Source organism: Panthera tigris, chromosome E2 (genome assembly GCF_018350195.1).
Source record: "Panthera tigris isolate Pti1 chromosome E2, P.tigris_Pti1_mat1.1, whole genome shotgun sequence".
NCBI classification, from domain to species: domain Eukaryota; kingdom Metazoa; phylum Chordata; class Mammalia; order Carnivora; family Felidae; genus Panthera; species Panthera tigris.
The window spans coordinates 30,807,246-30,832,407 of NC_056674.1; the positions used below are offsets into that span (position 1 = coordinate 30,807,246).

The 25,162-nt window shown below is 34.8% G+C and overlaps 1 protein-coding gene across 11 annotated transcripts in view; it reads left to right on the forward strand.

Annotated features, from left to right (window-relative positions):
• Window positions 1-25,162, forward strand: part of CHD9 (chromodomain helicase DNA binding protein 9) — a 232,851-nt gene that overhangs the window by 163,268 nt on the left and 44,421 nt on the right. For all 11 annotated transcript variants that reach the window (XM_042970467.1, XM_042970472.1, XM_042970466.1 and 8 more), the window contains 10 exons: window positions 1,262-1,438; window positions 2,577-2,720; window positions 2,840-3,095; window positions 4,407-4,617; window positions 6,654-6,849; window positions 10,139-10,306; window positions 11,015-11,194; window positions 17,252-17,362; window positions 21,996-22,192; window positions 22,661-22,860. In XM_042970467.1, the coding sequence (XP_042826401.1) occupies window positions 1,262-1,438; window positions 2,577-2,720; window positions 2,840-3,095; window positions 4,407-4,617; window positions 6,654-6,849; window positions 10,139-10,306; window positions 11,015-11,194; window positions 17,252-17,362; window positions 21,996-22,192; window positions 22,661-22,860 (1,840 nt within the window). The remainder of the gene's footprint in view (window positions 1-1,261; window positions 1,439-2,576; window positions 2,721-2,839; window positions 3,096-4,406; window positions 4,618-6,653; window positions 6,850-10,138; window positions 10,307-11,014; window positions 11,195-17,251; window positions 17,363-21,995; window positions 22,193-22,660; window positions 22,861-25,162) is intronic.

The window sequence follows — 25,162 nt, forward strand, 5'->3', positions numbered from 1 at the left end:
AAATAATAAAAAAAAAAAAAGATAAAAAAATTCTGCAGTTAAGCTTGAATCCTCTTTATCTCACTCTATACCTATCCATTAGGTATATCTCCTTTCAAATCCTTTGGGATCTCCATTCAAAATACATCTAGAACTGAATACTTCTCATGACTTCCCATGATGATCTCTTGCTTGGATTACTATGGCAGTCCCTTAATGGGCCTCTATGATCTGTCCCTGGCCTCTTTCAGACTATTTTTACCATAGAAGCCAAAATTACTCTTTGAAAATACATGTCAAACCATGTTACTCTTGTCCCAGAACCCCCCAATAGCTTCTTGCTCAGAGAAAGAGCCAAGTCCTTAGCACACTTTCACGTCCCAGCACAGCTCCATCCCCTTCACACTCAGCAGGTTTCAGCCACTCTGGCATTCTTACTATTACGTGAAGACTGCCAAAGATATTCCCACATGAGGACCTTCATGCTTGGCTATTCCTTCCAAGAATGCTTTCTCCTCTAGATCTCTAGGTATCACCTGGGTTTCTCCCTCATCTTCAGGACTTTGCTCAAATGTCACTTCTTAGTAATGGCCTCCCAGCCAATTCATAACATTACAGTGGTCACCTCTGACCCTACACTTATTATTTATCCCTGTTTTATTTCACAGCCCTTATCACTTTGTAACTTTTTAAAAAAATTTTTGTTTTTTTCTCAATGGCTATGTCCTGAATTTGAATCATTGGGATGTAAGTTCCACTTGGATAATTATTTCTGTTTTATTTACTGCCATATCTCCAGCATCTGGAGCAGGGCCTGGCACATAGACACGCAATAAATATTTGCTGAATACATGGCTCAGGTGGTTAATTTTGATATCAACTATTTATTTGCCATTGTATGTGTGAACTCATGGATATAAATGATAAATGTTAAAATTGAAATTTCACTGGCCAGATTTTGTAATGGCCATTTCTTTCTTGATCTAAAATTGTTACTATAACTCTTAAAAACTATAAAACATTTTATCAGGGAATAATTACTTGAATATAATTATAAATTAAATAATTGTGTTGGTATACATTTTTTACATTATTCTTGAAAACACTATAATATAGTTTTAATGCTAAATGTCCTCATTTAAAGAAAATATATGCATATGTAAAAATTTCAGTGGAAAATGTAGCAGATGTCTTTAGATGTATTTTTATGCAATTTGACAGGAATTAAAAATTGTGATGAAGACATTCTAGCAAATTATTGTATTTGATAATAAATTTCTAGGGGCATATCATTCGAGGAGCTTACAGATTCCAAGCCATCATCACCACTTTTGAAATGATTCTTGGTGGCTGTGGAGAGCTAAATGCAATTGAATGGCGATGTGTGATTATTGATGAAGCACATAGGTTAAAGAATAAAAATTGTAAACTTCTTGAAGGTCTGAAACTCATGAATCTGGTAAGTAACTTATCGTTATTTTGACTTAATTCAGTTTCTTAGCTATGTAGTGAAATGCAAAGGCAGAGAGCTAATGCTAAATGTACTCCTTTTTAAGTTTTAGAAGATGGTTATATCTGATTTCTGTCTGGTAATTGAGGTTTTTTCTGTTTTCTCTTACGGTTTAATTACTAAGGAACAAAATTTCACATGCTCAGCATATATTGGTTACAATTAATAAATGGCATTTTTTAAAGTCTTCTTGCTAGTGTGTTTGCTTATTTCAAATCAGGGTCTTTTCCATTTTTTTAACATTTTCATTTAATTAACATCACATAATTAGTACACGGACACTTGAACAAGTCACTCCAGTATGCGGAACTACATACAGGAACACACTGAAGTCCTTCTTTTTATGCCCCATTGATGCCCACCCCCTAGTTCCACTCCCCACTCCAGTGTTTATAGATGAGTGTATATCTTTCTAGACTAAACATTTACTGGTGTATACCTACATATGCAGATATACAGATACATATACAAATATTTAGCTTGGGGATTTAGAGATACTGTCAAATCAAATTTTAAATGATAATTCATACTATCATCAGAAATATCTTGTCTATTTCCTATTACTATTATGTTCAGTTTGTAATGCAACTCTAGTTTAGAAGCATATTCCAGTCAGCTCTTCGTATTGTTGCATTGTAGTCTTAATGATTTGAGGCTTGTTCTTCTGTGAAAAGTCCAGTGATGTTTAGCCAAATGATAAAGAATGAGAACCATTTTGCATACAAATTACCATGCCAAGAATGAGTACTAAAGAAACAAATAGCTTCTTTGTTCTTGAAAGTTCTATTTCTTTGAGAAAATATAAAATATGCTTGTTAATTATTTAGAAATTTTCTTTTAAAAGCATGAATAGGTAAAAATAACCTGTAAAAGGGAAGTATTACAAGAATGATAAGAGTTTTTAAAAAAGCAATTGAAAAATTAGTGAAGATTTGTGGGTAGAGATGTATTTTGAGTTGACTCTTGAAAATTATGGTTGGGAAAGATACTTGCTTTTGAAAAACATTGAACATTTGATAACCTATGTCAGCTTTCATATAATTTTAGTACTGTGGTATGTGACATGAATTATTCTTGCTTCATGTAGGAACACAAGGTGCTTTTGACTGGTACACCTCTCCAAAATACAGTTGAAGAACTATTCAGTCTTCTTCACTTCCTAGAACCTTTAAGGTTTCCTTCCGAATCAACATTTATGCAAGAATTTGGGGATCTGAAAACAGAAGAACAGGTATCCTCATTGGTCCTTGTAAACAAAGGCATCAAATCTCTTATCACTGTGATTGTGTTTATGTATTTGTAACTAAATGCACATATACGTTATATATCTTTTCATCATTTTTTATGCAGGTGCAAAAACTTCAGGCTATCCTGAAACCCATGATGTTGAGGCGATTGAAAGAAGATGTGGAGAAGAAGCTGGCACCAAAGGAAGAAACCATCATTGAAGTAGAACTTACTAACATTCAAAAGAAATACTACCGGGCTATTTTGGAGAAGAACTTCTCCTTTTTATCCAAAGGGGCAGGGCAGACCAATGTACCTAATTTGGTCAATACCATGATGGAGCTCAGGAAGTGCTGCAATCATCCATATCTTATCAAAGGTAGCTAACAAGGATTGCAAACAAATACTTGTTTCTTTGAACGAATGCTCGTGAATTGACGACAGCAACACCACCACCACTACAGCTGCAGTGGCTGTTACGAGGAAAGGCAGTGATGTACCACTCTTGGTGTTTCAGCATCAGGGTGCCCCATGATTGCATGCTAGGTTACAGGAGCAGGACTTGGTTCAGCCTAATGTGGACTGGACTTCCTCCTCCAATAGAATCCTCCTCATGGGCAAAGACAGCAAAGCCTACCTTTGGGCCTCTGGGTTTACATTTTTCTTTTCCCTCGTCCCTTTGCAGTCCAGGTCTCCAGTTAGTGTCTGTTTTTGTGCTGTAATCATGTTGCTTTTTAAGGTCTTATTAAGTTCTCTACTAATATTCTCTCTGTACATCTTTTCACTGATTTCTGGGAATATTATCCCATCTTTATCTAAGACATATGGTTTCTTAGCCCTATAATTAACTCTCTTTCAATCCTGTTATTCTTTAATGATCAGACAGGCAGAGGGAAGGCAAAGAGCCTTTAATACTGATTAGACTCTCTGGAGGAAGTATGCATCACAGAGACCTATAACTTGACTTCCCTCTTAATTGTCCTTGTTTTGATGGCCAGCAAGGATACCTACCCATAGACACATCCAGATTGTGATCACCCTCAATGATGATCACTGTCGTATTGGTATTTAAATAATAGATGTTTGTTTAAAAATACATGTTTACTCACCTAAGGTTAAGACCACATTTTCATTAATTCTTTCCCTGATAGCATTCATTAAACATTTAGCAAACATGTGGGGTACCTGGGTGGCTCGGTGGGTCGGTTGAGCATCCAACTTCGGCTCAGGTCATGATCTCGCGGTCTGTGAGTTCGAGCCCTGCGTCGGGCTCTGTGCTGACAGCTCAGAGCCTGGAGCCTGTTTCAGATTCTGTGTCTCCCTCTCTCTCCGACCCTCCCCCGTTCATGCTCTGTCTCTCTCTGTCTCAAAAATAAATAAATGTTAAAAAAAAAAAAAAAAACATTTAGCAAACATAAATTTATATAAGGCATTATGCCCGGGGTCCCGACAGATAATAAGATGCTTTAAGACATTGCCCATATCCTCAATGAAATTATAGTCTAGTGTTGATGGGTGTTTAGCCACAAACATAAATAATACTAATAAAAACAGTGTACCTATCATCAGAAAAGTATAATGTGTTACAAAAGCACAGAGGAACACTAATTTTGATTTGTTTTTAAAAGAGAGCAACTGGGGGCTGCCTGCATTTGTGCACTGAGGCTGTCTTCTTACGTGTCTTTGACAGGTGCTGAAGAGAAAATACTTGGAGAATTTAGGGATACGTATAATCCAGCTGCTTCTGATTTTCATCTTCAAGCAATGATCCAGTCTGCTGGTAAACTGGTCCTTATTGATAAATTGCTTCCCAAAATGAAAGCTGGAGGTCATAAAGTGCTCATCTTCTCTCAGATGGTACGCTGCCTTGACATCCTAGAGGACTATCTCATTCATAAAAGGTAAGGCGTATTCATCTACTGAATTATACTATGAATTACACTAAATACATGCTGCTAAGGATTTGGCATCAGTGTACTGTAACCTAGCTCTACTCACATCTTTCTCTTGATCTAAGAATCCATTTAATTTGTAAGGATTGCTTAGGATGTTCAGGATGTGTCAGGTGTTCTGTGTATGTTGTACATAGTAGGAGGGGCTAAGGAGACTGATTAAGTAAACTTTGTACATTGATGGGTACTTGTTGACCTAGGAATGGGTTTTTAGTGTACATTTTATTGATTTGTAAATTTTGGGGTAATGACTCTTTAAATGGACTTACAACCATCTTCAAAAATAAAAGAAAATGGTTCACCTTTTCAGGTCTTTCATTTTAATTAGAACCTGCACTCGCTGCACTTTCACTCTTGCCATTTACCATATGACATTTATTCATGCTTTAATCCTTTCTGATTTGTTTAATGTGGAATTTTGTTTTGGTTCGTGACAATAAATCTTAAATAGTGTCTAATCAGTATTTAGATGAAAAGGATATTTATCATAAGGATATGTTCTCAGAACATTCATGGTCTAGTCAGATATCAACATATTTCCATAAAAGGGAATCTGAAGATGCAGCTGTAGATTTTAGTTCAGCAAATTTTGACTCTTATATATAAGTAAAGGCCTAGCTAGTTGAGATTATCGGAAAGTGTGTAGTTCGTTTTCATTTTTTATTTTATTTCTAGTTCTATTTTTAGTTTCAGTGTTACACTCCTTTAGTCTATTTTCAAAATACGTATTATTCTCAACTTTATATCATATGAGATAAAGTTGCAATATTCCTAAGAATAGCTATTCTTACATTTTCTTTATCTTCTTACACAAAGAACTTTATAAGATAAAGATGAATCTCATGGAAAACCCCAAATTTCTTTAATGTCACAAGTCATGTTATTGAAGTCACACCCCCATTTCACAGGTAGTAGAGACAACAGTGAGCTCCTGCTGAGACTCTAGTAAATTACATGTATAAAGAAGTGCCTTGAACCACAAGAGGTGTGGCAAATGTGTGTATCCCCCTTCTAGTTCCTAAAGTTTTGTATATTTTAATTTTATTGATGTCTATGATTTTATGAATTTTATGTGAATGAGAAAAGATAAAAGAAGTGAAAAGTTAATTGCTTAATAGTAATGACTCTAAAGAATTAGCATTCAAGGCATCTGGGTGGCTCAGTCGGTTAAGCATCTGACTTCAGCTCAGGTCGTGATCTTGCAGTTCATGAGTTCCAGCCCTGCGTTGGGCTCAGTCTGGAGCCTGCTTTGGATTCCCTCTCTCTCTGCCCCTGCCCCACTCATGCTCTGTCCCTCTCTCTCATACAAAAATAAATGAACATTAAAAAGTTTTTTAAAAAGAAAAGAATTAGCATTTTACAGAATGATTTGGAATGATCCAGAAAACTTTGGATTTTTTGAAGCAAATTCTTAATGTTTCATATTGTTAACATCTTGAAAATTTGTTAAATGTTGAAAGCTGTATTGTTATTTTCAGATCCTTTTAATAAACAGACTTGTTTAAAAAGATGAAAAAGAAAAGAATTAGCATTGTAGTTTGCCCTTGATAGATACATAGTTTGCGATCAAGTATATCTTGAGAGAATAACATGATTGAGACAGAGAAACATTGGGAAGTTTCCTGAGGTTTTATGAAAGTCTTTGATTTTTGTTTTAAAAAAAAATTTTTTTTTATTATAATGAGATTAGCAAGGTAGTTTTTGCATGGTTTTTTTTTTTGAATTCCAACTTCTGAAAATGATATTATGATGGTATTTTAGTTATACATCAGGAATGCAGAGATTTTGTGTCTTTATATTACTTTGTATTTTCTCCCTACCACCAACACCAAGAGTTAAAAAACCATAGAAACTGGTTGGGTGATATTGTTTCTTAATTTTATAGTAAATATAATGTTGCAGGAGAACTGACTTTACATCTGATAGAATGTATGTTTATTTTCATTATATTCATCTAACTAAATATATGCCATTTCATTTGATAGATATTTATATGAGCGAATTGATGGAAGAGTCAGAGGGAACCTGCGACAAGCTGCTATAGATCGATTTAGTAAACCTGATTCAGATCGATTTGTTTTCCTTCTGTGCACCCGAGCTGGTGGGTTGGGCATCAACTTAACTGCTGCTGATACATGTATAATTTTTGATTCTGATTGGAACCCTCAGAATGACCTGCAGGTAAATACATTCCTTGGCTAAGAGAATTAAATTTCTTATTGGCAGGGGGGCGGGGCACCTGGCTGGCTCAGTCAGTTAAGCATACAACTCTTGGTTTCAGTTCAGGTAATGATCTCACGGTTTGTGAGTTTCAGATAAACATCGGGCTCCACGCTGACAGTGCGGAGCCTGCTTGGGATTCTCTCTCTCCCGCTCCTTCTGCCCCTCTCTGCTCACGCTTGCTCTCTCTCAAAAATTAACTAACTAAATAAATTTCTTTTTTCATTCCTTTAACTATTCTTGATACTCCACCTCTTGTATTTTTATCTGAACAAACTACCATGTATGTTTCCCTAATAGGTTAAATTATCTTAATTTTAATTTAATGATAACAAAATATACTTATTTAGATTATACATTTAGGTTATATATCTTCTAAATAGGTTTACTGACTTGAGTACAGTATTTGTTTGAAGTCTGTTATGTAAATTGGAGAGAGCTTTAAGAATAACGTCTTTGCAATAAATAAAAATCCCAGAATCTTACTTTCTGAAAAATAAGCGCTTATCCTAATTTCACCTTCTCAGTCATCATATAATGTAGTACGCATAGAATTAAGACCTAATAGACCATGCCTTTTTATGAAATACAGAATTAAGGTATACGTGTAAGTTAGGACAATACTTGGATCTCATAGAAATAGGAATATTAACAGAGTGATCAGATAGCATCAAAGTATGCAGAAGATAAGCATCGAGGAAAGATATGAAAACATAAAGTTTAAGAGAAATTCTTTTATTGTTCATGGTAGTCTTTATTGTATTGAAATTAATATTATTATTACTTTAGGTAGTTATAATTCCAAATTGTTACTGAGAATAAACCTGGCTTTCTAAAAAATAAGATTTTAACTTCTTATTTGTGTAACTATATGTATTCTAGTTCAAAATATCAAAGATCCAAATTTAACAGATGAGACAAACTCTATAGAAGGCCAGTTAGTAAATATTTTGGGCTTTTGTAGATCACATAAGGTGCCACACATTCCTTGCTGTTTGTTTTTATAGTCACTTAAAAGTGTACAAGCACCTGGGTGGTTCAGTTGATTGAGTGTCCAACTTTGGCCCAGGTCACGATCTCACAGTTTGTAGGTATGAGCCTTGCATCAGGCTCTGTGCTGATAGCTCCAAGCCTGAAGCCTGCTTCGGATATTGTGTCTCCCTCTCTCTCTGCCCCTCCCCCACTTGCATTCTGTCTCTCTCTTTCAAAAATAAATAAACATTAAAAAAATTTTTTTGTTAAAGTGTAAGCCATTCTCAATCGGCAGGCCAGATTTGGTCCACAGGGTGTAGTTTACCAATCTGTAGGATAAACCCAAATCATGATTATTTGCCTGTTGGGTACATATTTATATTAAAATTGGGGCGCCTGTGTGACTCAGTCGGTTGAGCATCAGACTTCAGCTCAGGTCATGATCTCACAGTTTGTGGGTTTGAGCCCAGCGTCGGGCTCTGTGCTCACAGCTCGGAGCCTGGAGCCTGCTTCCGATTCTGTGTCTCCCTCTCTCTCTGCCCTTTCCCCACTCATGTTCTCTCTCTCTCTCTTTCTCTCTCTCTCTCTCTCTCTGTCAAAAATAAATAAACAGTAAAAAGAATTTAAATTACAGTGCATGTGATGTTCTAAAATAAACATCTAAAATAAAATAATATAAGTACATTATAGAACCTGGAAAAACTGTATCAGAAGTTGGGGACAACTTCTCCCTGTCACTTGGTTTTTCCTACTAATATAGATCTACTCTTTATAGGCTAATGAAAAATTTGGCCTCTTATACTTTCCCTAGACCTAGAGCAATGTTGTTCACTTGGAATTCTGAGTTCTAAAGAGCATGATAGAATAAAGATGTCAAAAAGAGTATAGTATCAATGCCACCTATAAATTGTAATGCCACAATTTATGATTTAGTCTTCTGAAGATAATGGGAAGGTGATTAATAATTTGGGAGAAAGACCATTGATTCTGTGGAACCCTTAGAGTCTAAATTTATTACATAAATTTTAAGTTTAGGGACGCCTGGGTAGACTCAGTGGGTTAAGCATCTGACTCTTGATTTAAGCTCAGGTCATGGTCTCACAGTTCATAAGATCGAGCCCTGTGTCAGGCTCTATGCTGACATCATGGAGCCTGCTTATGATTCTCTCTCTCCCTCTCTCTCTCTGCCTGTTGCCTGGTAATGCACACACTCTCCCTCTCAAAATAAACAAATATTGGGGCACCTGGGTGGCTCAGTCGGTTGGGCGTCCAACTTCGGCTCAGATCATGATCTCACAGTCCGTGGGTTCGAGCTCCGCATCAGGCTCTGTGCTTACAGTTCAGAGCCTGGAGCCTGCTTCGGATTCTGTGTCTCCCTCTCTCTCTGCCCCTCCCCTGCTCAAGCTCTGTCTCTGCCTCTCTCAAAAATAAATAAACATTAAAATAAATAAACATTAAGGAATAAATTTTAAGTTTAGTAAGACTTCAAGATAAAATATGAAGCTCTTATGTAATCTCTGATGTCTTTACTTCCAATGTATCTACATATTAAATAATTTTTTTCTTTGTTTAAGTAAAATTTAGGTCTCCAGAGGTATTCACTTTAAGTTTTTATCCCCCCCCAAAGTTTTTATCCCCCCCCCAGCTTTACTAAAGTGTATTGAAAAGTTTATTGATAAGGTAGTAGAAAAAAAATTGAGAAATTTAGGGTTAGATTTTAAATTTAAAGCTTGAGTTGCCAGCAGTTAAAAATAATGTTTGTAGAGCTTATATTACTGTCTACAATTATATTGATGGTACCCTCTTTAAAAAACAAGAATTCTGAGGGCGACTGGGGGGCTCAGTCAGTTAAGCGTCTGACTCTTGATGTCGGCTCAGGTCGACATGGTTCATGAAATCAAGGCCTGTGTGGGGCTCCGTGCTGACAGCATGGAGCCTACTTGGGATTCTCTCTCCCCATCTCTTTGCCCACCCCTCAAAATAAACAAATAAACATTTGAAAAACTAAAAATAAAAAATGATTCTTCATGGATTTATATGATCTGAAATAAAAGCTTAAGCTTTAACTTATTGCTGATTGCGGAATCCTTTCTCATTTTAGTAAGCACTATCTTCGTTTCAGAAAAGGATATAACTAATTCAATAGCAAGAGTTTCTAAAAATTCTTCCATACTTTTGTATTCCATTGAGATAGTCTGTTGTTAAATGCCTTTTGTATAATGCATTTTGTGCTATTTTGTAAAATAAATTGAATCTATAACTTTTCATTTTTTTATAGGCCCAAGCTCGTTGCCACAGAATCGGTCAGAATAAAGCAGTTAAAGTCTACCGACTAGTAACTCGTAACTCCTATGAGAGAGAGATGTTTGACCGAGCCAGTCTGAAACTGGGTCTAGATAAGGCTGTGTTACAGAGCATGAGCGGAAGAGAAAGTAATGTTGGTGGTGTATGTATATTTTCTTTCTACTTGGAGCTTTTATGTTCTTATTTGCTTTTAATTTAACCTCAAGTTGCGTATCATTTTATTCTGGTCCATCCTGAACACTAAATAGATGCTTTTATGTAAGGAGGCATTTCAGAATAGACCCATATTTAGCTAATGCTTGTGAATCATTTTCTGCATATTGCTACAGGCCTTGTGAACTCTGAGAATGTGTTTTCAAGGTAGAAAGTCTTTGCTGTGCTTTTAGGTTGTTTGTATCATGGCATAGCAAAACAGAATTGGTGAATTTTTCTACATTATTTCTATAAACAGTTTTTCAGCTTTTTTTCGGTGTCAAACTACTGGCATTGGCTTTGTTTTGTTATAAGTAAGGTTTTTTTGGCATTTTTTTTCCCCTCAAGATTGTTGTCTCATATCTTATGCTTGTAACAACTGTAGAATCCTACTACTAAAAAGAACATTGAGAGGTTACCTGCCCTATAGGCTTTGTTGTAACTGAAGCTATTATAGGTACAAGGCAAATCTTACTTTAAAGATAATAAGGAAAAGTCAACAATTTCAATGTATTCTTTCAGAGAATTCTTTCTTATTTATACTGTAAACCCAAATGCAGTTTAAACATGACTCTTTGTATTTTGAAATTTTTTAGGGGTGCTTTCTCATTTTATGAATTTCAAAATAATATTGTTACCAAAACTATTTTCTCTTTAGATTCAACAGCTTTCCAAAAAGGAAATAGAAGATCTGCTTCGAAGAGGTGCATATGGTGCTATTATGGAGGAAGAAGATGAAGGCTCTAAATTCTGTGAGGAGGATATCGATCAGATTTTACTACGTCGTACAAAAACTATCACAATTGAGTCAGAAGGACGTGGGTCAACATTTGCCAAGGTAACAGTGAGTGATATTTTATAAATATACCAGTAATGTTTACTACTAAAAATAATTCCACTCTTACTCTACTAATCATTTGCAGAGTACCTACTTAATGTTCCCGAAGTAAATAAAATGTTCTTTTCCTTCATTTCTTTTTTCTGATTTCTCATATCAAATTTCACATATACTGGAGTAAGAATAATAACCAGGAATAGTTCTATGTATTAGAGTAGAACACTTAAAATAAGATTTAGAAATTAAAGAACATCTATGCTGAAGTCAGAGCAAAATGTAAGAATGTAGGTTAAATCATCTTACGTTAACTGACAGTAATTTCAAGTACTTAAAGAAGAGAAAGGATTTCTAATTTCATCTTAAATATTTAAATCTAATCTGGGGAGGGGAAAATTTGTGTCTGGAAAGGAAGTGTTAATAACTACCTTACTTGGGGAAAACATTTCAAAAGTTTACTAAATTCCTAGATTCACCTCTACCCCCCCCTTTTTTTTTTTTACAAGGAGACATGATAAACCTATATCTTATATTCATCTGAAAAGTTTATTATTGCAATATTCTGTGTCACCTGCACTGATTCATACAGGCTTTCTCCTTTTCCCTTTACTTCCTTTCTGTATCCCCCTGTCCACTTTCAACCTGGAAGTCTATCTTTATCTTTATGGAGAGCTCTGTGTTACAGCAGGTAGTATAGAGACTATATCCAAAATAATATCAGTCTTCAAATGAAAATTTTTCTCTTATATTCCTTCAGCAAAAATGAAATCATGTGTCAGGTACTTTGCTAAATACTGGGAATACTAAAATGAAAGGGTTCTAGTTGCTGAAAAAGTAGAGAAGAAAATGATTAATTTTGCATAAAATTGAAGAGCCAGAGAGTCAGGAAAGCCTTTGCAGAAAAATAACATCTGAGTCTTGAAGGCAGTGTGAATTTCATTGTGTTACAGAGAACATCACAAGAAATGAATCCTGTGTTGCTAAACTATAAGGAAGATTTCAAGGACTATGCATAGGCATGTGTAGATGCACAGGGAGATGAAAATGAAAGGATTAGGGAAGGTTAGATCCAAATTGTGAAGGGCTGAAAAAATTCCATTTTGAGGAATTTGAACTTGATCCTGAGGCAGTTAAAAAGCTTTTAAATCCCTTCAAGCAGAAAATGGACAAAATGAATGCAGTTTAGAAATTTAATGCTAGCAGCAGTGTAGAGAATGAGTTTGAAAGGAGGAAAAACCAAAGGCAGGGATACCGATTAGAGGCTTATATAGGATACAATGATGGGTGAACTAGGGTAGTGGAGTGCCACTTGAATCAACGGGAGTTGATGACCAGTTAGGAATGTATGGAAGGGGGAATCAAAAAGGACTTGAAGATCTCAGGCTTAAGTAGCTAGAAGGGTCATCGTATCCCTAAGTAAAATAGAGAATGCAAAAGAAGGAAGTTTACGTGGAGAAAACAATATACTGGGCCTTTACAGGGGATCCAAGAGGAGGTGTCTGGGAGAGTTGTTTAGGATACAGATAGATTTGAGAGTTCACAAAGAATAAACCTGAAAAAAGTAGTATTGTGTAAACAAAAGGAATAGTGCAGAAGTATAAGGCTGAGAACTACAACTGGTCACGATTGGGTAGATGTACCATGGCTTTGGCTTCTTTCCTGAGAAATCTTGTTTACTCTGGGTTCCTCGGCTCTACCCAAGTTGTCAACACACTGCGTCCAGCTACTACAGAAATCACCATTGTTGGTTATTCCATGCCTAGAGAAAATCTTTTAATTTGTTTTATTTTTTAGTTAACGTAGGCATATGTAAAGTGTTTAACGACCACAGGAGATTCCCAAGTTTACCATGCTAATGAGAATCATCATGAAAGTCAGAATACCAGAGTTTGAATTCTGACCCTGAAGCTGAGTGACCTTGGACAGTTAACCTTTAGGAGTCTTTCTTGTCTTTAAAGAGGAGGGCATAGGGGCATCTGGGTGGCTCAGTCAGTTAAGCTTCCAACTTTGGCTCAGGTCATGATCTCGAGGTCTGTGAGTTCAAGCCCCGCATCAGGCTGTGTGCTGATAGCTTGGAGCCTGGATCCTGCTTCGGATTCTGTGTGTGTGTGTGTGTGTGTGTGTGTGTGTGTGTGTGTGTCTCAAAATAAATAAATAAATATTTTTTAAAAAGACAGCATAGTAGTCTTGGCCTTTTCTACTTTATAATAAAGTGCTAGATGAGTATTATTTTACTCAAGTATACTCTAGTCATAACCAGCTGTGCTCTAAGAATGTGAAATACTTAAGCATTTAGATTTCTGTTTGAAATCCTCAGACCAGGGAGTAACTTGTATTTGAAAAAAGAGCCGGCTGAAGAGGTGCTTAAGTAGCTGAGCAAGTCCAGAGAATTTGCCTGTAGTTGTCCTAGAATTTGTTCATTTCCACAGTTGTGTGGGAATGCCACTATGTAGTGGACATTTGACATATTAGAATATGGCACCAGTATGTAGTGGCACCAAAGGTGCAAAGTTAGTAGTATTTTATACTTTTTCCTGAAATTTCCAGACTTCCTCTGTGCTCAGTTATTCTTAGTGGTTTGGATAAATGAAGTAATTCCAATCCATCTCTTTGCGTTATCAAATAATTTTTAAAAGAAGCCATATATATGGAGCAGAGTGCATAATGAGACTATTTAGACTTCGTACATATCCATCAAATAAAACTCATTATTGGTAACTTGATAAGTGCTTATATCACCTGAACTTTATTTTGAGATAATTTTCATAAGGGCAATAAGGTGGATCCTAGAAATAGAAATGTTCTAGTCTGATTTTTTTTTTTTTTTCTGGTATAGAACAAGACTTTGAATTGCTTAATTTACAAAAACAAACCAGTCTGTATCAAGCTTCAGTGGATTGCTTACTTGTAAAGGCCCTTCTGTGCACCCACTATCTTTCTGCTACTTTCTAATGTAGAAAGATGGATTTCAGCATATAAAATACCTTCCTTTGTAAATAATAAAAGGATTTAATGACTAGAGGAAAACATTTAAGGAAAAATATTTTTGGAGGAATAAAAATGTTAAGATTTAACATTTGGAATTAATCGGTAAACCTATACCTGATAACATCTTCTACAACAGGCATTTTATTTTTATAGGCATTAATTCATTAAAATCCTTCAGAATTTTGAAAGTCATCTTGAAAATAGGCTATATGTCATTTGACAATCGCATCTAAAATTATTTAGAAATATTTTTAAATTTTATTTGAAAAGTAAATTTATCATTTTTCTTACAATGAATATAACAAAAGCTGCAATTGTGAAGGATAGTTTCTTCCAGGTAAATTATTTTAATTATCAACAGTTACCTGGTAGCAGAATAAAAGTGATCATCCACAGTAACATAGGATTTTTTTTAAGATTAGCAATCATAATCTAATATGTGCCAGAAATCTAATTGTTAATTTTTAATGGCTTTTCATATTTAATGTCTTTTCCTATTAAATGTCCATGTAAAGCAGATGCTCATTTGCTAGCTTTGTTAAATCTCAAGAAGCATGTTATCAGTGAAACTATATAGTACAAAATAAAACCCAAAGAACTTCAGTGAACTTTTCAGTGTTCCTGGAAGTTGATGAATCTAATTAATGAAGATTTGAAAGTATGGATATCATATGTCCTCAGTTATGAGAAATTCATTTCTGAATTAACAAGTAGAAGTCCCCTCATAGTTTAAGAATTACTTGAGCAAATTTAGATATCTCTTCCTTACACTCGTTCATAATACTTTGTCATCAAATACATCTATGCAGATGATGATGGCTACTACTTTTCATTTTATCAAGTTGGTTAGCCTGTGCTGTTTTAAGTTGGATATGGGTTTTTATAATATGTATTTTATCATGAAGAGGAGTCTGGCTGTACTATTTCTTGTTGCCACTGTGACAAATCACCACAGCACACATTTATTCTCTTATAGTTCTGGACGTCAGAAGTCCAAAATGAGTCTTTACAGGCTAAAACTCCAGGTGTCAGTAGGATGCGTTTTCCCTGGAGGCTCCAGAGGAGAATCTGTCCAGCTTTTTTGAGTGCCTACGTTTCCTGTTTGTGACCATATTATTCCAGTCTCTGCTTCTATTGTCACATAGCCTTTTCCTCTTATAAGGACAGTTGTGATTACACTTAGAGCCTACAAAGCTATAGTTTTAGAGCAAGCAAAAAAACCAAAAAACAAACAAACAAAAAAAACCCATAAAATTTAAATTCATTTCTTTTTTTTAAATTTTTTTAATGTTTATTTTTAAGACACAGAGAGACAGCGCACAAGCAGGGGAGGGGCAGAGAGAGAGGGAGACACAGAATCCGAAGCAGGCTCCAGGCTCTGAGCTGTCAGCACAGAGCCCGATGCGGGGCTCAAACTCATGAATTGTGAGATCATGACCTGAGCTGAAGTTGGACGCTTCACCAACTGAGCCACCCAGGCGCCCCTTAAATTCATTTCATTAAAATATTTATTGCTATCACTTCTGTTTCATAAGTATGCCAGCAAAATGTACATTTTAAACATTTATAATATTTCAACACTTCTTATATAGCATCTTAATAACCCAGCCTCAAAAGAATGTTTGATGGAATGAATATACTTAATATTTGGTAAGTAGTGTCATGAACAGAATCTTTTAAGTTCATAAGAGGCATTTAGGATTTTAATTTTGTTTCTAATTCATTTGTTAGACTCAGTCTAAAGATTCAAAGTACAAATATAGACAGTGGTATAATAAAACCTGTATACTTATCACTCAGCTTCAATAAGTATCAACTCATGCCAAACTTGCTTCGTCATTACCTTATCCATCCTTCATATTATTTTAAAGGAAATCCCAGATAGTATATACACAGGCATATGTATAATATATATGAAGATTTCTTTAACACACCCACAATACTTACCATTACATTCAAAAATCAAATTCACAGTGATTCCTTCATATCATTAGTGTTCCACTGTTCAAACTTTCAGACTTGCAGACTTAACTTGAATGTCATAAATGGCTTGTTTGGGTATAGCTGCTTTATCATCTCTTTAATGTGTAATTTTCTTTTAAAATGCCATCAAGATAGGTTTTTTAATGAAGATTTTTATCATTTGATTATATCCCAGATAATTAAGCATTATCTGTAAGCCATTTACCAATTATATTCTCTTTTGAAAATAATTTGACTACATTCTTCCCTTTAACTCTTGTAAGTGTTCCCATGCATTTTTCAGGCTCTTTTCTTTTTTAAAGCATCACGTATCTTTACTGTTTGTTTCATTTTTATAAAGCACTTTGATGACTTCCTTTGAAGTGGCGTATCTATTTTCAGGGACTTAAGTTTCAAATAACGGTTATTAGTTTGTAAGTGACAGTGTTGAGCTGCAATATCTAAAGTTTGTTCCAACTAAAAGATTGTATGATTTCTACAATATTTAAGAAAGTAAATCATCTGTATTTTTTTTTTGTTTTTCTGTAATCTCTTAAATTTTTACAATGACTATGCAGTATTGTTGTAAGGAAAAGCGTTTTAAGGTAAAGACAGACTGATTTTTTTTTATTTCTTATATCCTGTATTGCATTTTCTTTAGGAGATCTATCTCTTTAAAAATGTGATGGAAATAAAGTAGGAGTATACCAGAAAATGAACTGTATAGGGCAAGCAGTTTTGAAATTCTTGTTCTAACCTAATTTCTTAATATTCATGTAGTATATCTAGAAAGCATATCTCTGTCCTGTGTAGCTTCTTGACCAAAGAGATTTGATCCTTACTTATCAAAAGCTTGAGTTAAACAACAGTAATAACTTACTTAATCCTTTCCTAAAAACTCCAGCCTATGTTGGCAGTGAGCCTTTTGCCGTGAGCAGATACTGTGCTGTTTCAGACCATAGCATTTGGAGTATCCTTTGAATGTATGTGTGTATGCTGAATTCAAATTCTATCCCCAATAAATGTGAGGAGATAATGTTGTAAATATACTTTGATAAATTTTCCTCTAAACTTCAAAACATTTTGAAAAACTGCCATTATGTATTTCAGGCGAGTTTTGTGGCATCTGGAAATCGGACAGATATTTCCTTAGATGATCCTAACTTCTGGCAGAAATGGGCTAAAAAGGCAGAAATAGATATAGATGCCATCAGTGGCAGAGTAAGTATTTCTTTCCCTTTAAAAAATTATCTACTAGGATACTTTCTCATATTATTATAATATTTTAAGGTATTCAACTGTGTACTTACTGAAATAAATTTACTTCATAAATAAATTGATGTGGAGTATCTGAATGATCATATATTGAGTTAGGCACTGCTTCAATTTAATACCTCTGGTATCTATCATGATAGGTTGTAATACAGGGAAATTTTAAGTTTGGATACTCATATTCTTAAAATTGTAATGTGTTTTTTAATTTGTAAAATGTCTTCAAATCATCAGTTATGTTTATTTTGCTCTTTAACTTTGTTTCCTTGGAGTCCGCTCCCATTAATGATGATCCAGTCAGATACAAAAGGAGAAAAAAAAACAGTCAAGAAAGTGGCAAAACTGTTTCTTTTTTAACTTTACTTAGAGCTAAGAAAGGGCCAAAAAGCTAAAATACAATTTGTAGAACTAATAATAACATAACTGTTTACTTCATAAGACACCTGTCTAATTATGTATAGGAATCAATGTTTGTGAATCTTATCTATTAGCAAGATAACTGCTAAATGATTAAAAGAATTCTATATTAAGCATTGGTGCATGGGATCTATTTTAATAGATAGTCTTTTTAATTAAAATGTAAAACTTTACAATGAGAAATAATACCACTGCCATACACAATCGTTACTATTTAATGTGTTTCAGAAATATGTGTAATTGTATGTGAAACAAATAAGTAAATTTGAAACGATATTTATAAAAACATCATTATTTACATATGGCATGTTTATATGTCTAAAAAGGCAATGGAGGGGCACGTGGGTGGCTCAGTTGGTTGAGCATCCGACTTGGGCTTGGGTCATGATCTTGCAGTTCGTGAGTTGGAGCCACATCGGGTTTGCTGCTGTCAGCCTATCAGCGCAGAGCCTGCTTCAAGTCCTCTGTCCCCCTCTGTGTGCTTCTCCCACACTTGAGCTCTCTCAAGAATAAATGAGCATTTAAAAAAAATAAAAATAAAAAGGCAGTGGAATCTGGAAGCAATGGAATTTTTTACTCATTAAAAGTATAGGAGTGCCCTGATGGCTTAGTCGGTTAAGCCTCCAACTCTTGATTTCAACCCATGTCATGAGCTCACGGTTCATGAGATCAGATCCCATGTCTGGCTCTACACTGATAGCACGGAGCCTGCTTGGGATTCTTTCTGCCCCTCTCCTCACTCGCTCCCTCTCACTCTCTCTCTCTCTCTCAAATAAAATAAACATTTAAAAATAAATAAATGAGTTTAATGAATTAACTGGATAGAAGATAAATACACCACTTAGCCTTCTTAAATATTGGTACTAACAGAAGTAGAAAAATATAATGGAAGAAAACATCTATTCACAGAAGGAAAAAAAGATACAAAACACTTAGGAGTATACTTACTGACAGATATATGTGATTTAGTTAAGTAAATTATCAAATTTAATTGGGAGATTTGTCAGTTGGCAAGAAAACTACATATTTTAAGCATTTTAAGAGTTTGTAAACATAGGGGCACCTGGGTGGCTTAGTCGGTTAAGTTTCCAAGTTTAGCTCAGGTCATGATCTCGTGGTTCATGGATTCGATCTCTGCATTGGGCTCTGTGCTGACAGCTCAAAGCCTGGAGCCTGCCTCGGATTCTGTGTCTCCCTCGCTTTCTGCCCCTCCCCCACTCGTACTCTTATCTCTCTGTCTCTGTTAAAAATAAATAAATGCATTTTTAAAAAATTTAAAAAAAGAGTTTATAAACATAGAAATGCAACCAAAATCAAAATGTTAACAGTTTTTTCATATAACCAGACAATATGTAAAGTTTCCCTGGAAAAATGAATTGTCAAGAATATTAAATGTTTATTTTAAATGCACTTTTAGGAACCTGTCTTACAGCAATAATCATACAGGTACAATGATAACAACAGTACAGTGATGTTCATTGCCACATTTTTTTGTTTTAGAAAAAACTTACAAACTAATTAAACCTCTTACGATAGAGGATTAGTGCATGCATTACTGTCTAATTCAATAAGTAAAAATAATCATGTAGATCCCTATGTACTAGTGATATAGAAAGAGCTCCAACACAGTTAAATTTAAAATATGAGGGAGATATAGAACACTGCCTATAGTGTGATATTTGTGAGTTTTCAAAAGTCTCTTTTGGGGATCCAGAGACACTTGTATGCATTTATGCATTCATCCAACTATGAGTCAAGTGCCATTCTCACATTAGGGACAGTGTGCCCAAGACAAAGCAACCACTGCTTTTACACAACTTATGAATTCTGGTAGGTGAGACAGAAGTAAACAAGTGCATAAGATAGTTTCAGAGAGGGAAGAAAATGAAACAGATGGCAGAGAATGCTGGGAGGTGTAGAGACAGCATTAAGTGACGTGGTCAAGGGAGGTCACTCTCAGTTGTGCTGAGATTGAATGACCAGAAAGAGCCAATAATGTAAAGACATGAGGAAAATCTTTCAAGGTACAGGGAATGGCAGTAAGCCATTGGTGGAAATAAGCTCTGGTATTCCAGAAATAGAAATGACATGGTAGTGTAGGCAGTGAGGAGGTGATAGGCAAGGTCAGAGACCATAGATATGGGTCACATTATAGGGCCTTGTATATTACCTTGGGGAGTTAAGCACTTTATAAATAAACTTTTATAAGCACTTACTCATTTAATACTTGTACAGTTACATTTTCTTATTTATGCTTTGAAAAAGACATTTAAAGGTTTTCTGAAAATGAAGTACAAAGAAGGCAGACTAGCATTATTTACTATCTATTAAAACATAATGTATTATAAACATGATTAAAACAGCATGCTACTGAGAAAAAGATATAAAGAGTAAGAACAAAATGACAGAAAAAGATCAAATTATAAGTTTTAATAAAGAAATATTAGAGAAAAAGGCATTATATAATAATCATGACTAGAATATTGAGTTAGCATTGGGGGGAACTTTATAATGATATACTCTATACCAAGTAAACTCCAATTTGCAATAAAAAAATTTTTTTAATTCTTTGAAAGCATGAAAAAATGGAAAAACTAGATTTCTGTTTTATCAAATACTTGGTGGGAAAACATTCTAAATTAGAAAGAAATCACAAAGGAAATGTTTGACATATGCAAATACATAAGACTACTTAAGTACTTTTTCCATTAAGTACTCCAAAGTACTTAATGGAAAATAAAAGGGCAGTTAGACTGGTGAGACTTATTTATAGCAGAAATTTATATCAAAGTCAATATTGTTATTATATGAAAGCTCATATAAGGTGATCAAAAATACATCAAACCTCAAAAGATTGTGGGCAGAAGACTTGAAAATTTACTCAAAAAATAGTTAGGGTTGTTTTTTTTTTTGTCTTTAAAGAAGCTGGGGTAGGGCAAAAGGACAACTCTTTCTTACTGAAAAAAGGCTGATTAACAAATATAGAAGGAATAAGAGAAGAGTTCTACCATATATTGTCCACAGTAATAATTGTAGCAGACAAGACCCATTGATGAATTCTAAAATTAGTGGCCAAAATTGAAGGAGAAACAGACTTTTTACATGTTCTCAAAGAATATCTTCCTAACTTGGAAATATTTCATTGAAGGTAAAAAAACATGTCAACTTAAGTTGTTTTGAATGAGTCAAACTGAATTAAACATGGTGAGGTTCATACACTTAATTACCTTGCTTTTTGTGTATTAATATAACTCTTTTGGAAAGGACTAAAACATGTTTTTGGGTCTATAAAATATTTAAATCCTTTGACCAGTATTGGTATTTCTAGATATTTCCCTTTTTTGGATTTTTCTTTAGGATAAACTTAGATTACAAATATTTATTTTAATGGGGCACCTGGGTGTCTCAGTCGGTTAAGCATCCGACTTCGGCTCAGGTCATGGTCTCATGGTCTATGAGTTTGAGCCCCGCGTCGGGCTCTGTGCTGACAGCTCGGAGCCTGGAGCCTGCTTCAGATTCTATGTCTCCCTGTCTCTCTGCCCCTCTCCCATTCATGCTCTGCCTCTCTCTGGCTCAAAACTAGGTAAACATTAAAAAAAATTTTTTTAAACAAATATTTACTTTAGCATTATGTATTTTAAAAATTGAAAACGAAGCCTCTTGGGGGGCTCAACCTGTTAAGCATCCAACTCTTGATCTCAGCCTAGGTCTTGATCTTAGGGTTGTGAGTTCAAGCCCCTCTTTGGGTTCCACGCTGGGTGTGAAGCCTACTTAAAAATAAGGCGAAAAAAAATTGAAAACAATCTAAACTATGAATTAGGTAAAGAAAACTAAGATGCATAAATATAGTTTAAAAATATATTATGGTTATTATATAAAGCATAACACAATAACTCTCATATTAATGATAAGACCAAATACCAAATTCTTTTCATCCTATGACTGTGATGTCACAATATTATATGTGTATGGTAATAAGCATTTTAAAAGAATATAAAAATTTTTAAGTTGATCTGGTAGGTTGATGAAATTGTTAGTAATTTCTTTTTCTGACTTTTTGTAATTATTTTATTGTTTGTACAATTTGAAAGGTGAAGATATAAAACACTGTTATAAACAAAATAGTAAAAGGACCTTTAAGTAATAGCTGTTAACAATTTTACAGAACAGCTTGGTTATTGACACTCCAAGAATTAGGAAGCAAACAAGACCCTTTAGTGCCACAAAAGATGAGTTGGCGGAATTATCTGAAGCCGAAAGTGAAGGGGATGAAAAGCCCAAACTCCGGAGACCCTGTGATCGTTCCAATGGCTATGGAAGAACTGAATGCTTTAGAGTAGAGAAAAATCTTCTAGTTTATGGGTAAAAAAATTATTTTAATGTTTCTTGTTAATAGTTTATATAAAGTTACGGAAAACGTACACTGTATTCTAGTGTATTTTTTCATCTTGTTAGAATCAATAAAAATCTATTTTAAGTAGATTTAAAATACCCTACATTTATATGCTTAACATATATTTAATAGCAGAATGATGGAGTATCCTTAAGTTTTAAATTATAAATGTATCACTGAAGTCAAATTCCTTGTTTTTCTGAGATTTGCATATTCAATAATATAAAATGGATAATCTTGTTATCCATTACTGAATAAGACACACTTGAAATCACTATACCATGGTTCTGCATTTTACACTCAGGGAAAAAACTTTATTAGGTAAATCCTATTCATGACAAATGTGTTTTTTGTAGTTTTCAAGCCTTTTATCCATGAGTTCTGTTTTTCTCTAGAACTTGACTAAATATTAATGTACGTTTACCTTTTTTAACCAGATGGGGCCGATGGAGAGAGATTCTGTCTCATGGCCGTTTTAAAAGGCAGCTGAATGAGCATGATGTAGAAATAATTTGCCGAGCCCTCTTAGCTTATTGCCTTGTTCACTACCGAGGAGATGAGAAAATTAAAGGCTTCATATGGGATCTCATTACTCCAACTGAAGATGGGCAGACACGAGAGCTACAAAATCATCTGGGTAAGAACATTCTTTCTTACTACATTTATGTTTAGTTATATAGGTGGCACCATAGTACCCTGTAAAGTGTTGAAGCACTGTACAGTTAACACTAATGAATCAGTTCAAGTTCCAACTTAGAAAATACCAGTGTTATCAGTTTGGTTGGGTTTCATATACAGGTTTACGTGCAGTTTGGTTATTGATCCAACATAAATCCGTTTGCAGGTTGTTGTCTCAGCAGTCTTCCCTCATCCGTGTTCATATAGATCTATCTCATTTTTAAAACTCCTTTTTAGTAGTTCATAGTGTTGCTATTCCATAGTTTATTTAGCATCTGCTTTTAATGATGGGCACTTAGGCCATTTCTCACTGTAGAGAATTAAAAAACAAGTTTCAGTGAAGATCCTTCTGAGTTTATCCTTGTTCATGTGAATAAACCTTTCACTAAAATAAATACCATGAATTGGAATTGTCGAAGGATAGCTTATGTACATCCTTAGTACCTAAAATGTGGTCTATGGGTTAATAGCGTCAGCATCTCCTGAGAGCTTCTTAGAAGTACAAAATCTTGGGCCTCAGACTTACTGAATCAGAAACTGAATTTTAACAAGTTCCTTAGCAATTAGTATGTATATTAAAGTTGAGAAACACTGATGTATACATTTTAAGTTTTCATAAATACTTTAATTTGCCATCAGATATGACTATACCAGTTTACAACTGTAAATTGTATATATAAGATATATATAAGTCCCTTTTTCTCCATATCCTTTCTAATAGAACATTCTTTTCTGCATAAAGTAATTCTTTCATAGCATAAAGTAATTGATTTTTCTGTAAAGATAAAAAAGATTACTACGCCCTGAAAGTTGTGTTACAATTTTGTTCTATTTACTCAACGCATACCTGTTATAGTGTCTACTGTGTGCTTCTCATGCAAGGTAGTGGGAAGATAAGAAGAAACAAGATCCCTGAGCTCATCATGAACTTTGCATTCCGGCCAGGTAGATAGACATAATAAGAAAGGAGATAAATAATTACAGAATGTGATAAGTACTGTGAGGTAAATAAAATAACTTCTGAAATGGAGAAAACAGAAAGCACCTATTTTAGATTAGGGTGATCACTGGAGGCTGTCTTAGTTGCAGGCAATTAAATCAGTAACGTGCAGAACTGACTTCAGGTAAGGATGGAAGATGGACACAAATATAATCTCACTCTTCCTTGAAACCCCACTTACATGTCAGTGAAGAGAAAAAAAAAATTAAGGCATTACACTTGATAAATTCCACAGACAAAAGTCCTAGTTTCTTCAACAAAGTGGGGGCAGGCAGGTAAAGAGGCTATCCAAAACCCATGGCTCTCAGCCAGACATGATTCTGTGCCCGGTCCTGCCACCATTTAGGATTGTCACTGCTTTGAGCATGTCACTAGCATCTAGTAGGTAGAGGGCACGGGGGTATAGACAGCCCTGCACAATAAAGAACTATGCAGTTCAAAATACCAACAGTGCCGAGATTGAAAACCCTGCTGTAACCTAAAAGATTTAAGAGTCCTTAACTGCTTGCATTGTGGGGGTCTTATTTCATTCCTGGTTGAAACAAACAGCCCAGGGGATTTTTTAAAATTATCTTTTTTAGATAATAGTAAATTTGAATATCAAGTATTAAGGAAGTATTATTTGCCTTTCTTGGGGCTGATAATGGTTATTTTTTTAAAGGAGGCTTTGTCTTTTATATATCGCTAAAAGAGCCCCACATCGAGGGTAGAGATTACTTAAGTAAATAAACTTTAAAAGGGGGGTGGGTATCTGACTGGCCTAGTCAGAGGTGAGTGCAGCTCTTGATCTTGGGATTGTGAGTTTTAGCCCCACATTGGTGGTAGAGATGACTTAAATAAATAAATTTTAAAAATTAATAAATAAAAGATAGTCATATTTGTTCATGAAATGATTGGTGTCTTAGATTTACTTCAAAATAATATAGAAGAAAAAAAATAATAACATAGAAGGTTGGGGAGTGAACAGGGTATAGATGAAACAAAATTGACCATGAGCTGATAATTATTAAAGTTGGATGACAGGACACTGTGATCCTTCATATTTCTCCATCTGTTTTTGACTATGCTTAATTCCATAATTAAAAAGTAAATAGGCATAAACCCTCAAAAGAAGAGAGAGAATGGGAGAGGAAATAGCAACACAGTTTTGGAACCTGGAGGCAAATAGGTGAGTGGTGACTAACTCAACCAACCAGAGAGAGTTGAATCTTAGGTCAGCAGTAGGAAAAGGCAACGACCGACTGGTTTGCTGCACAGATTA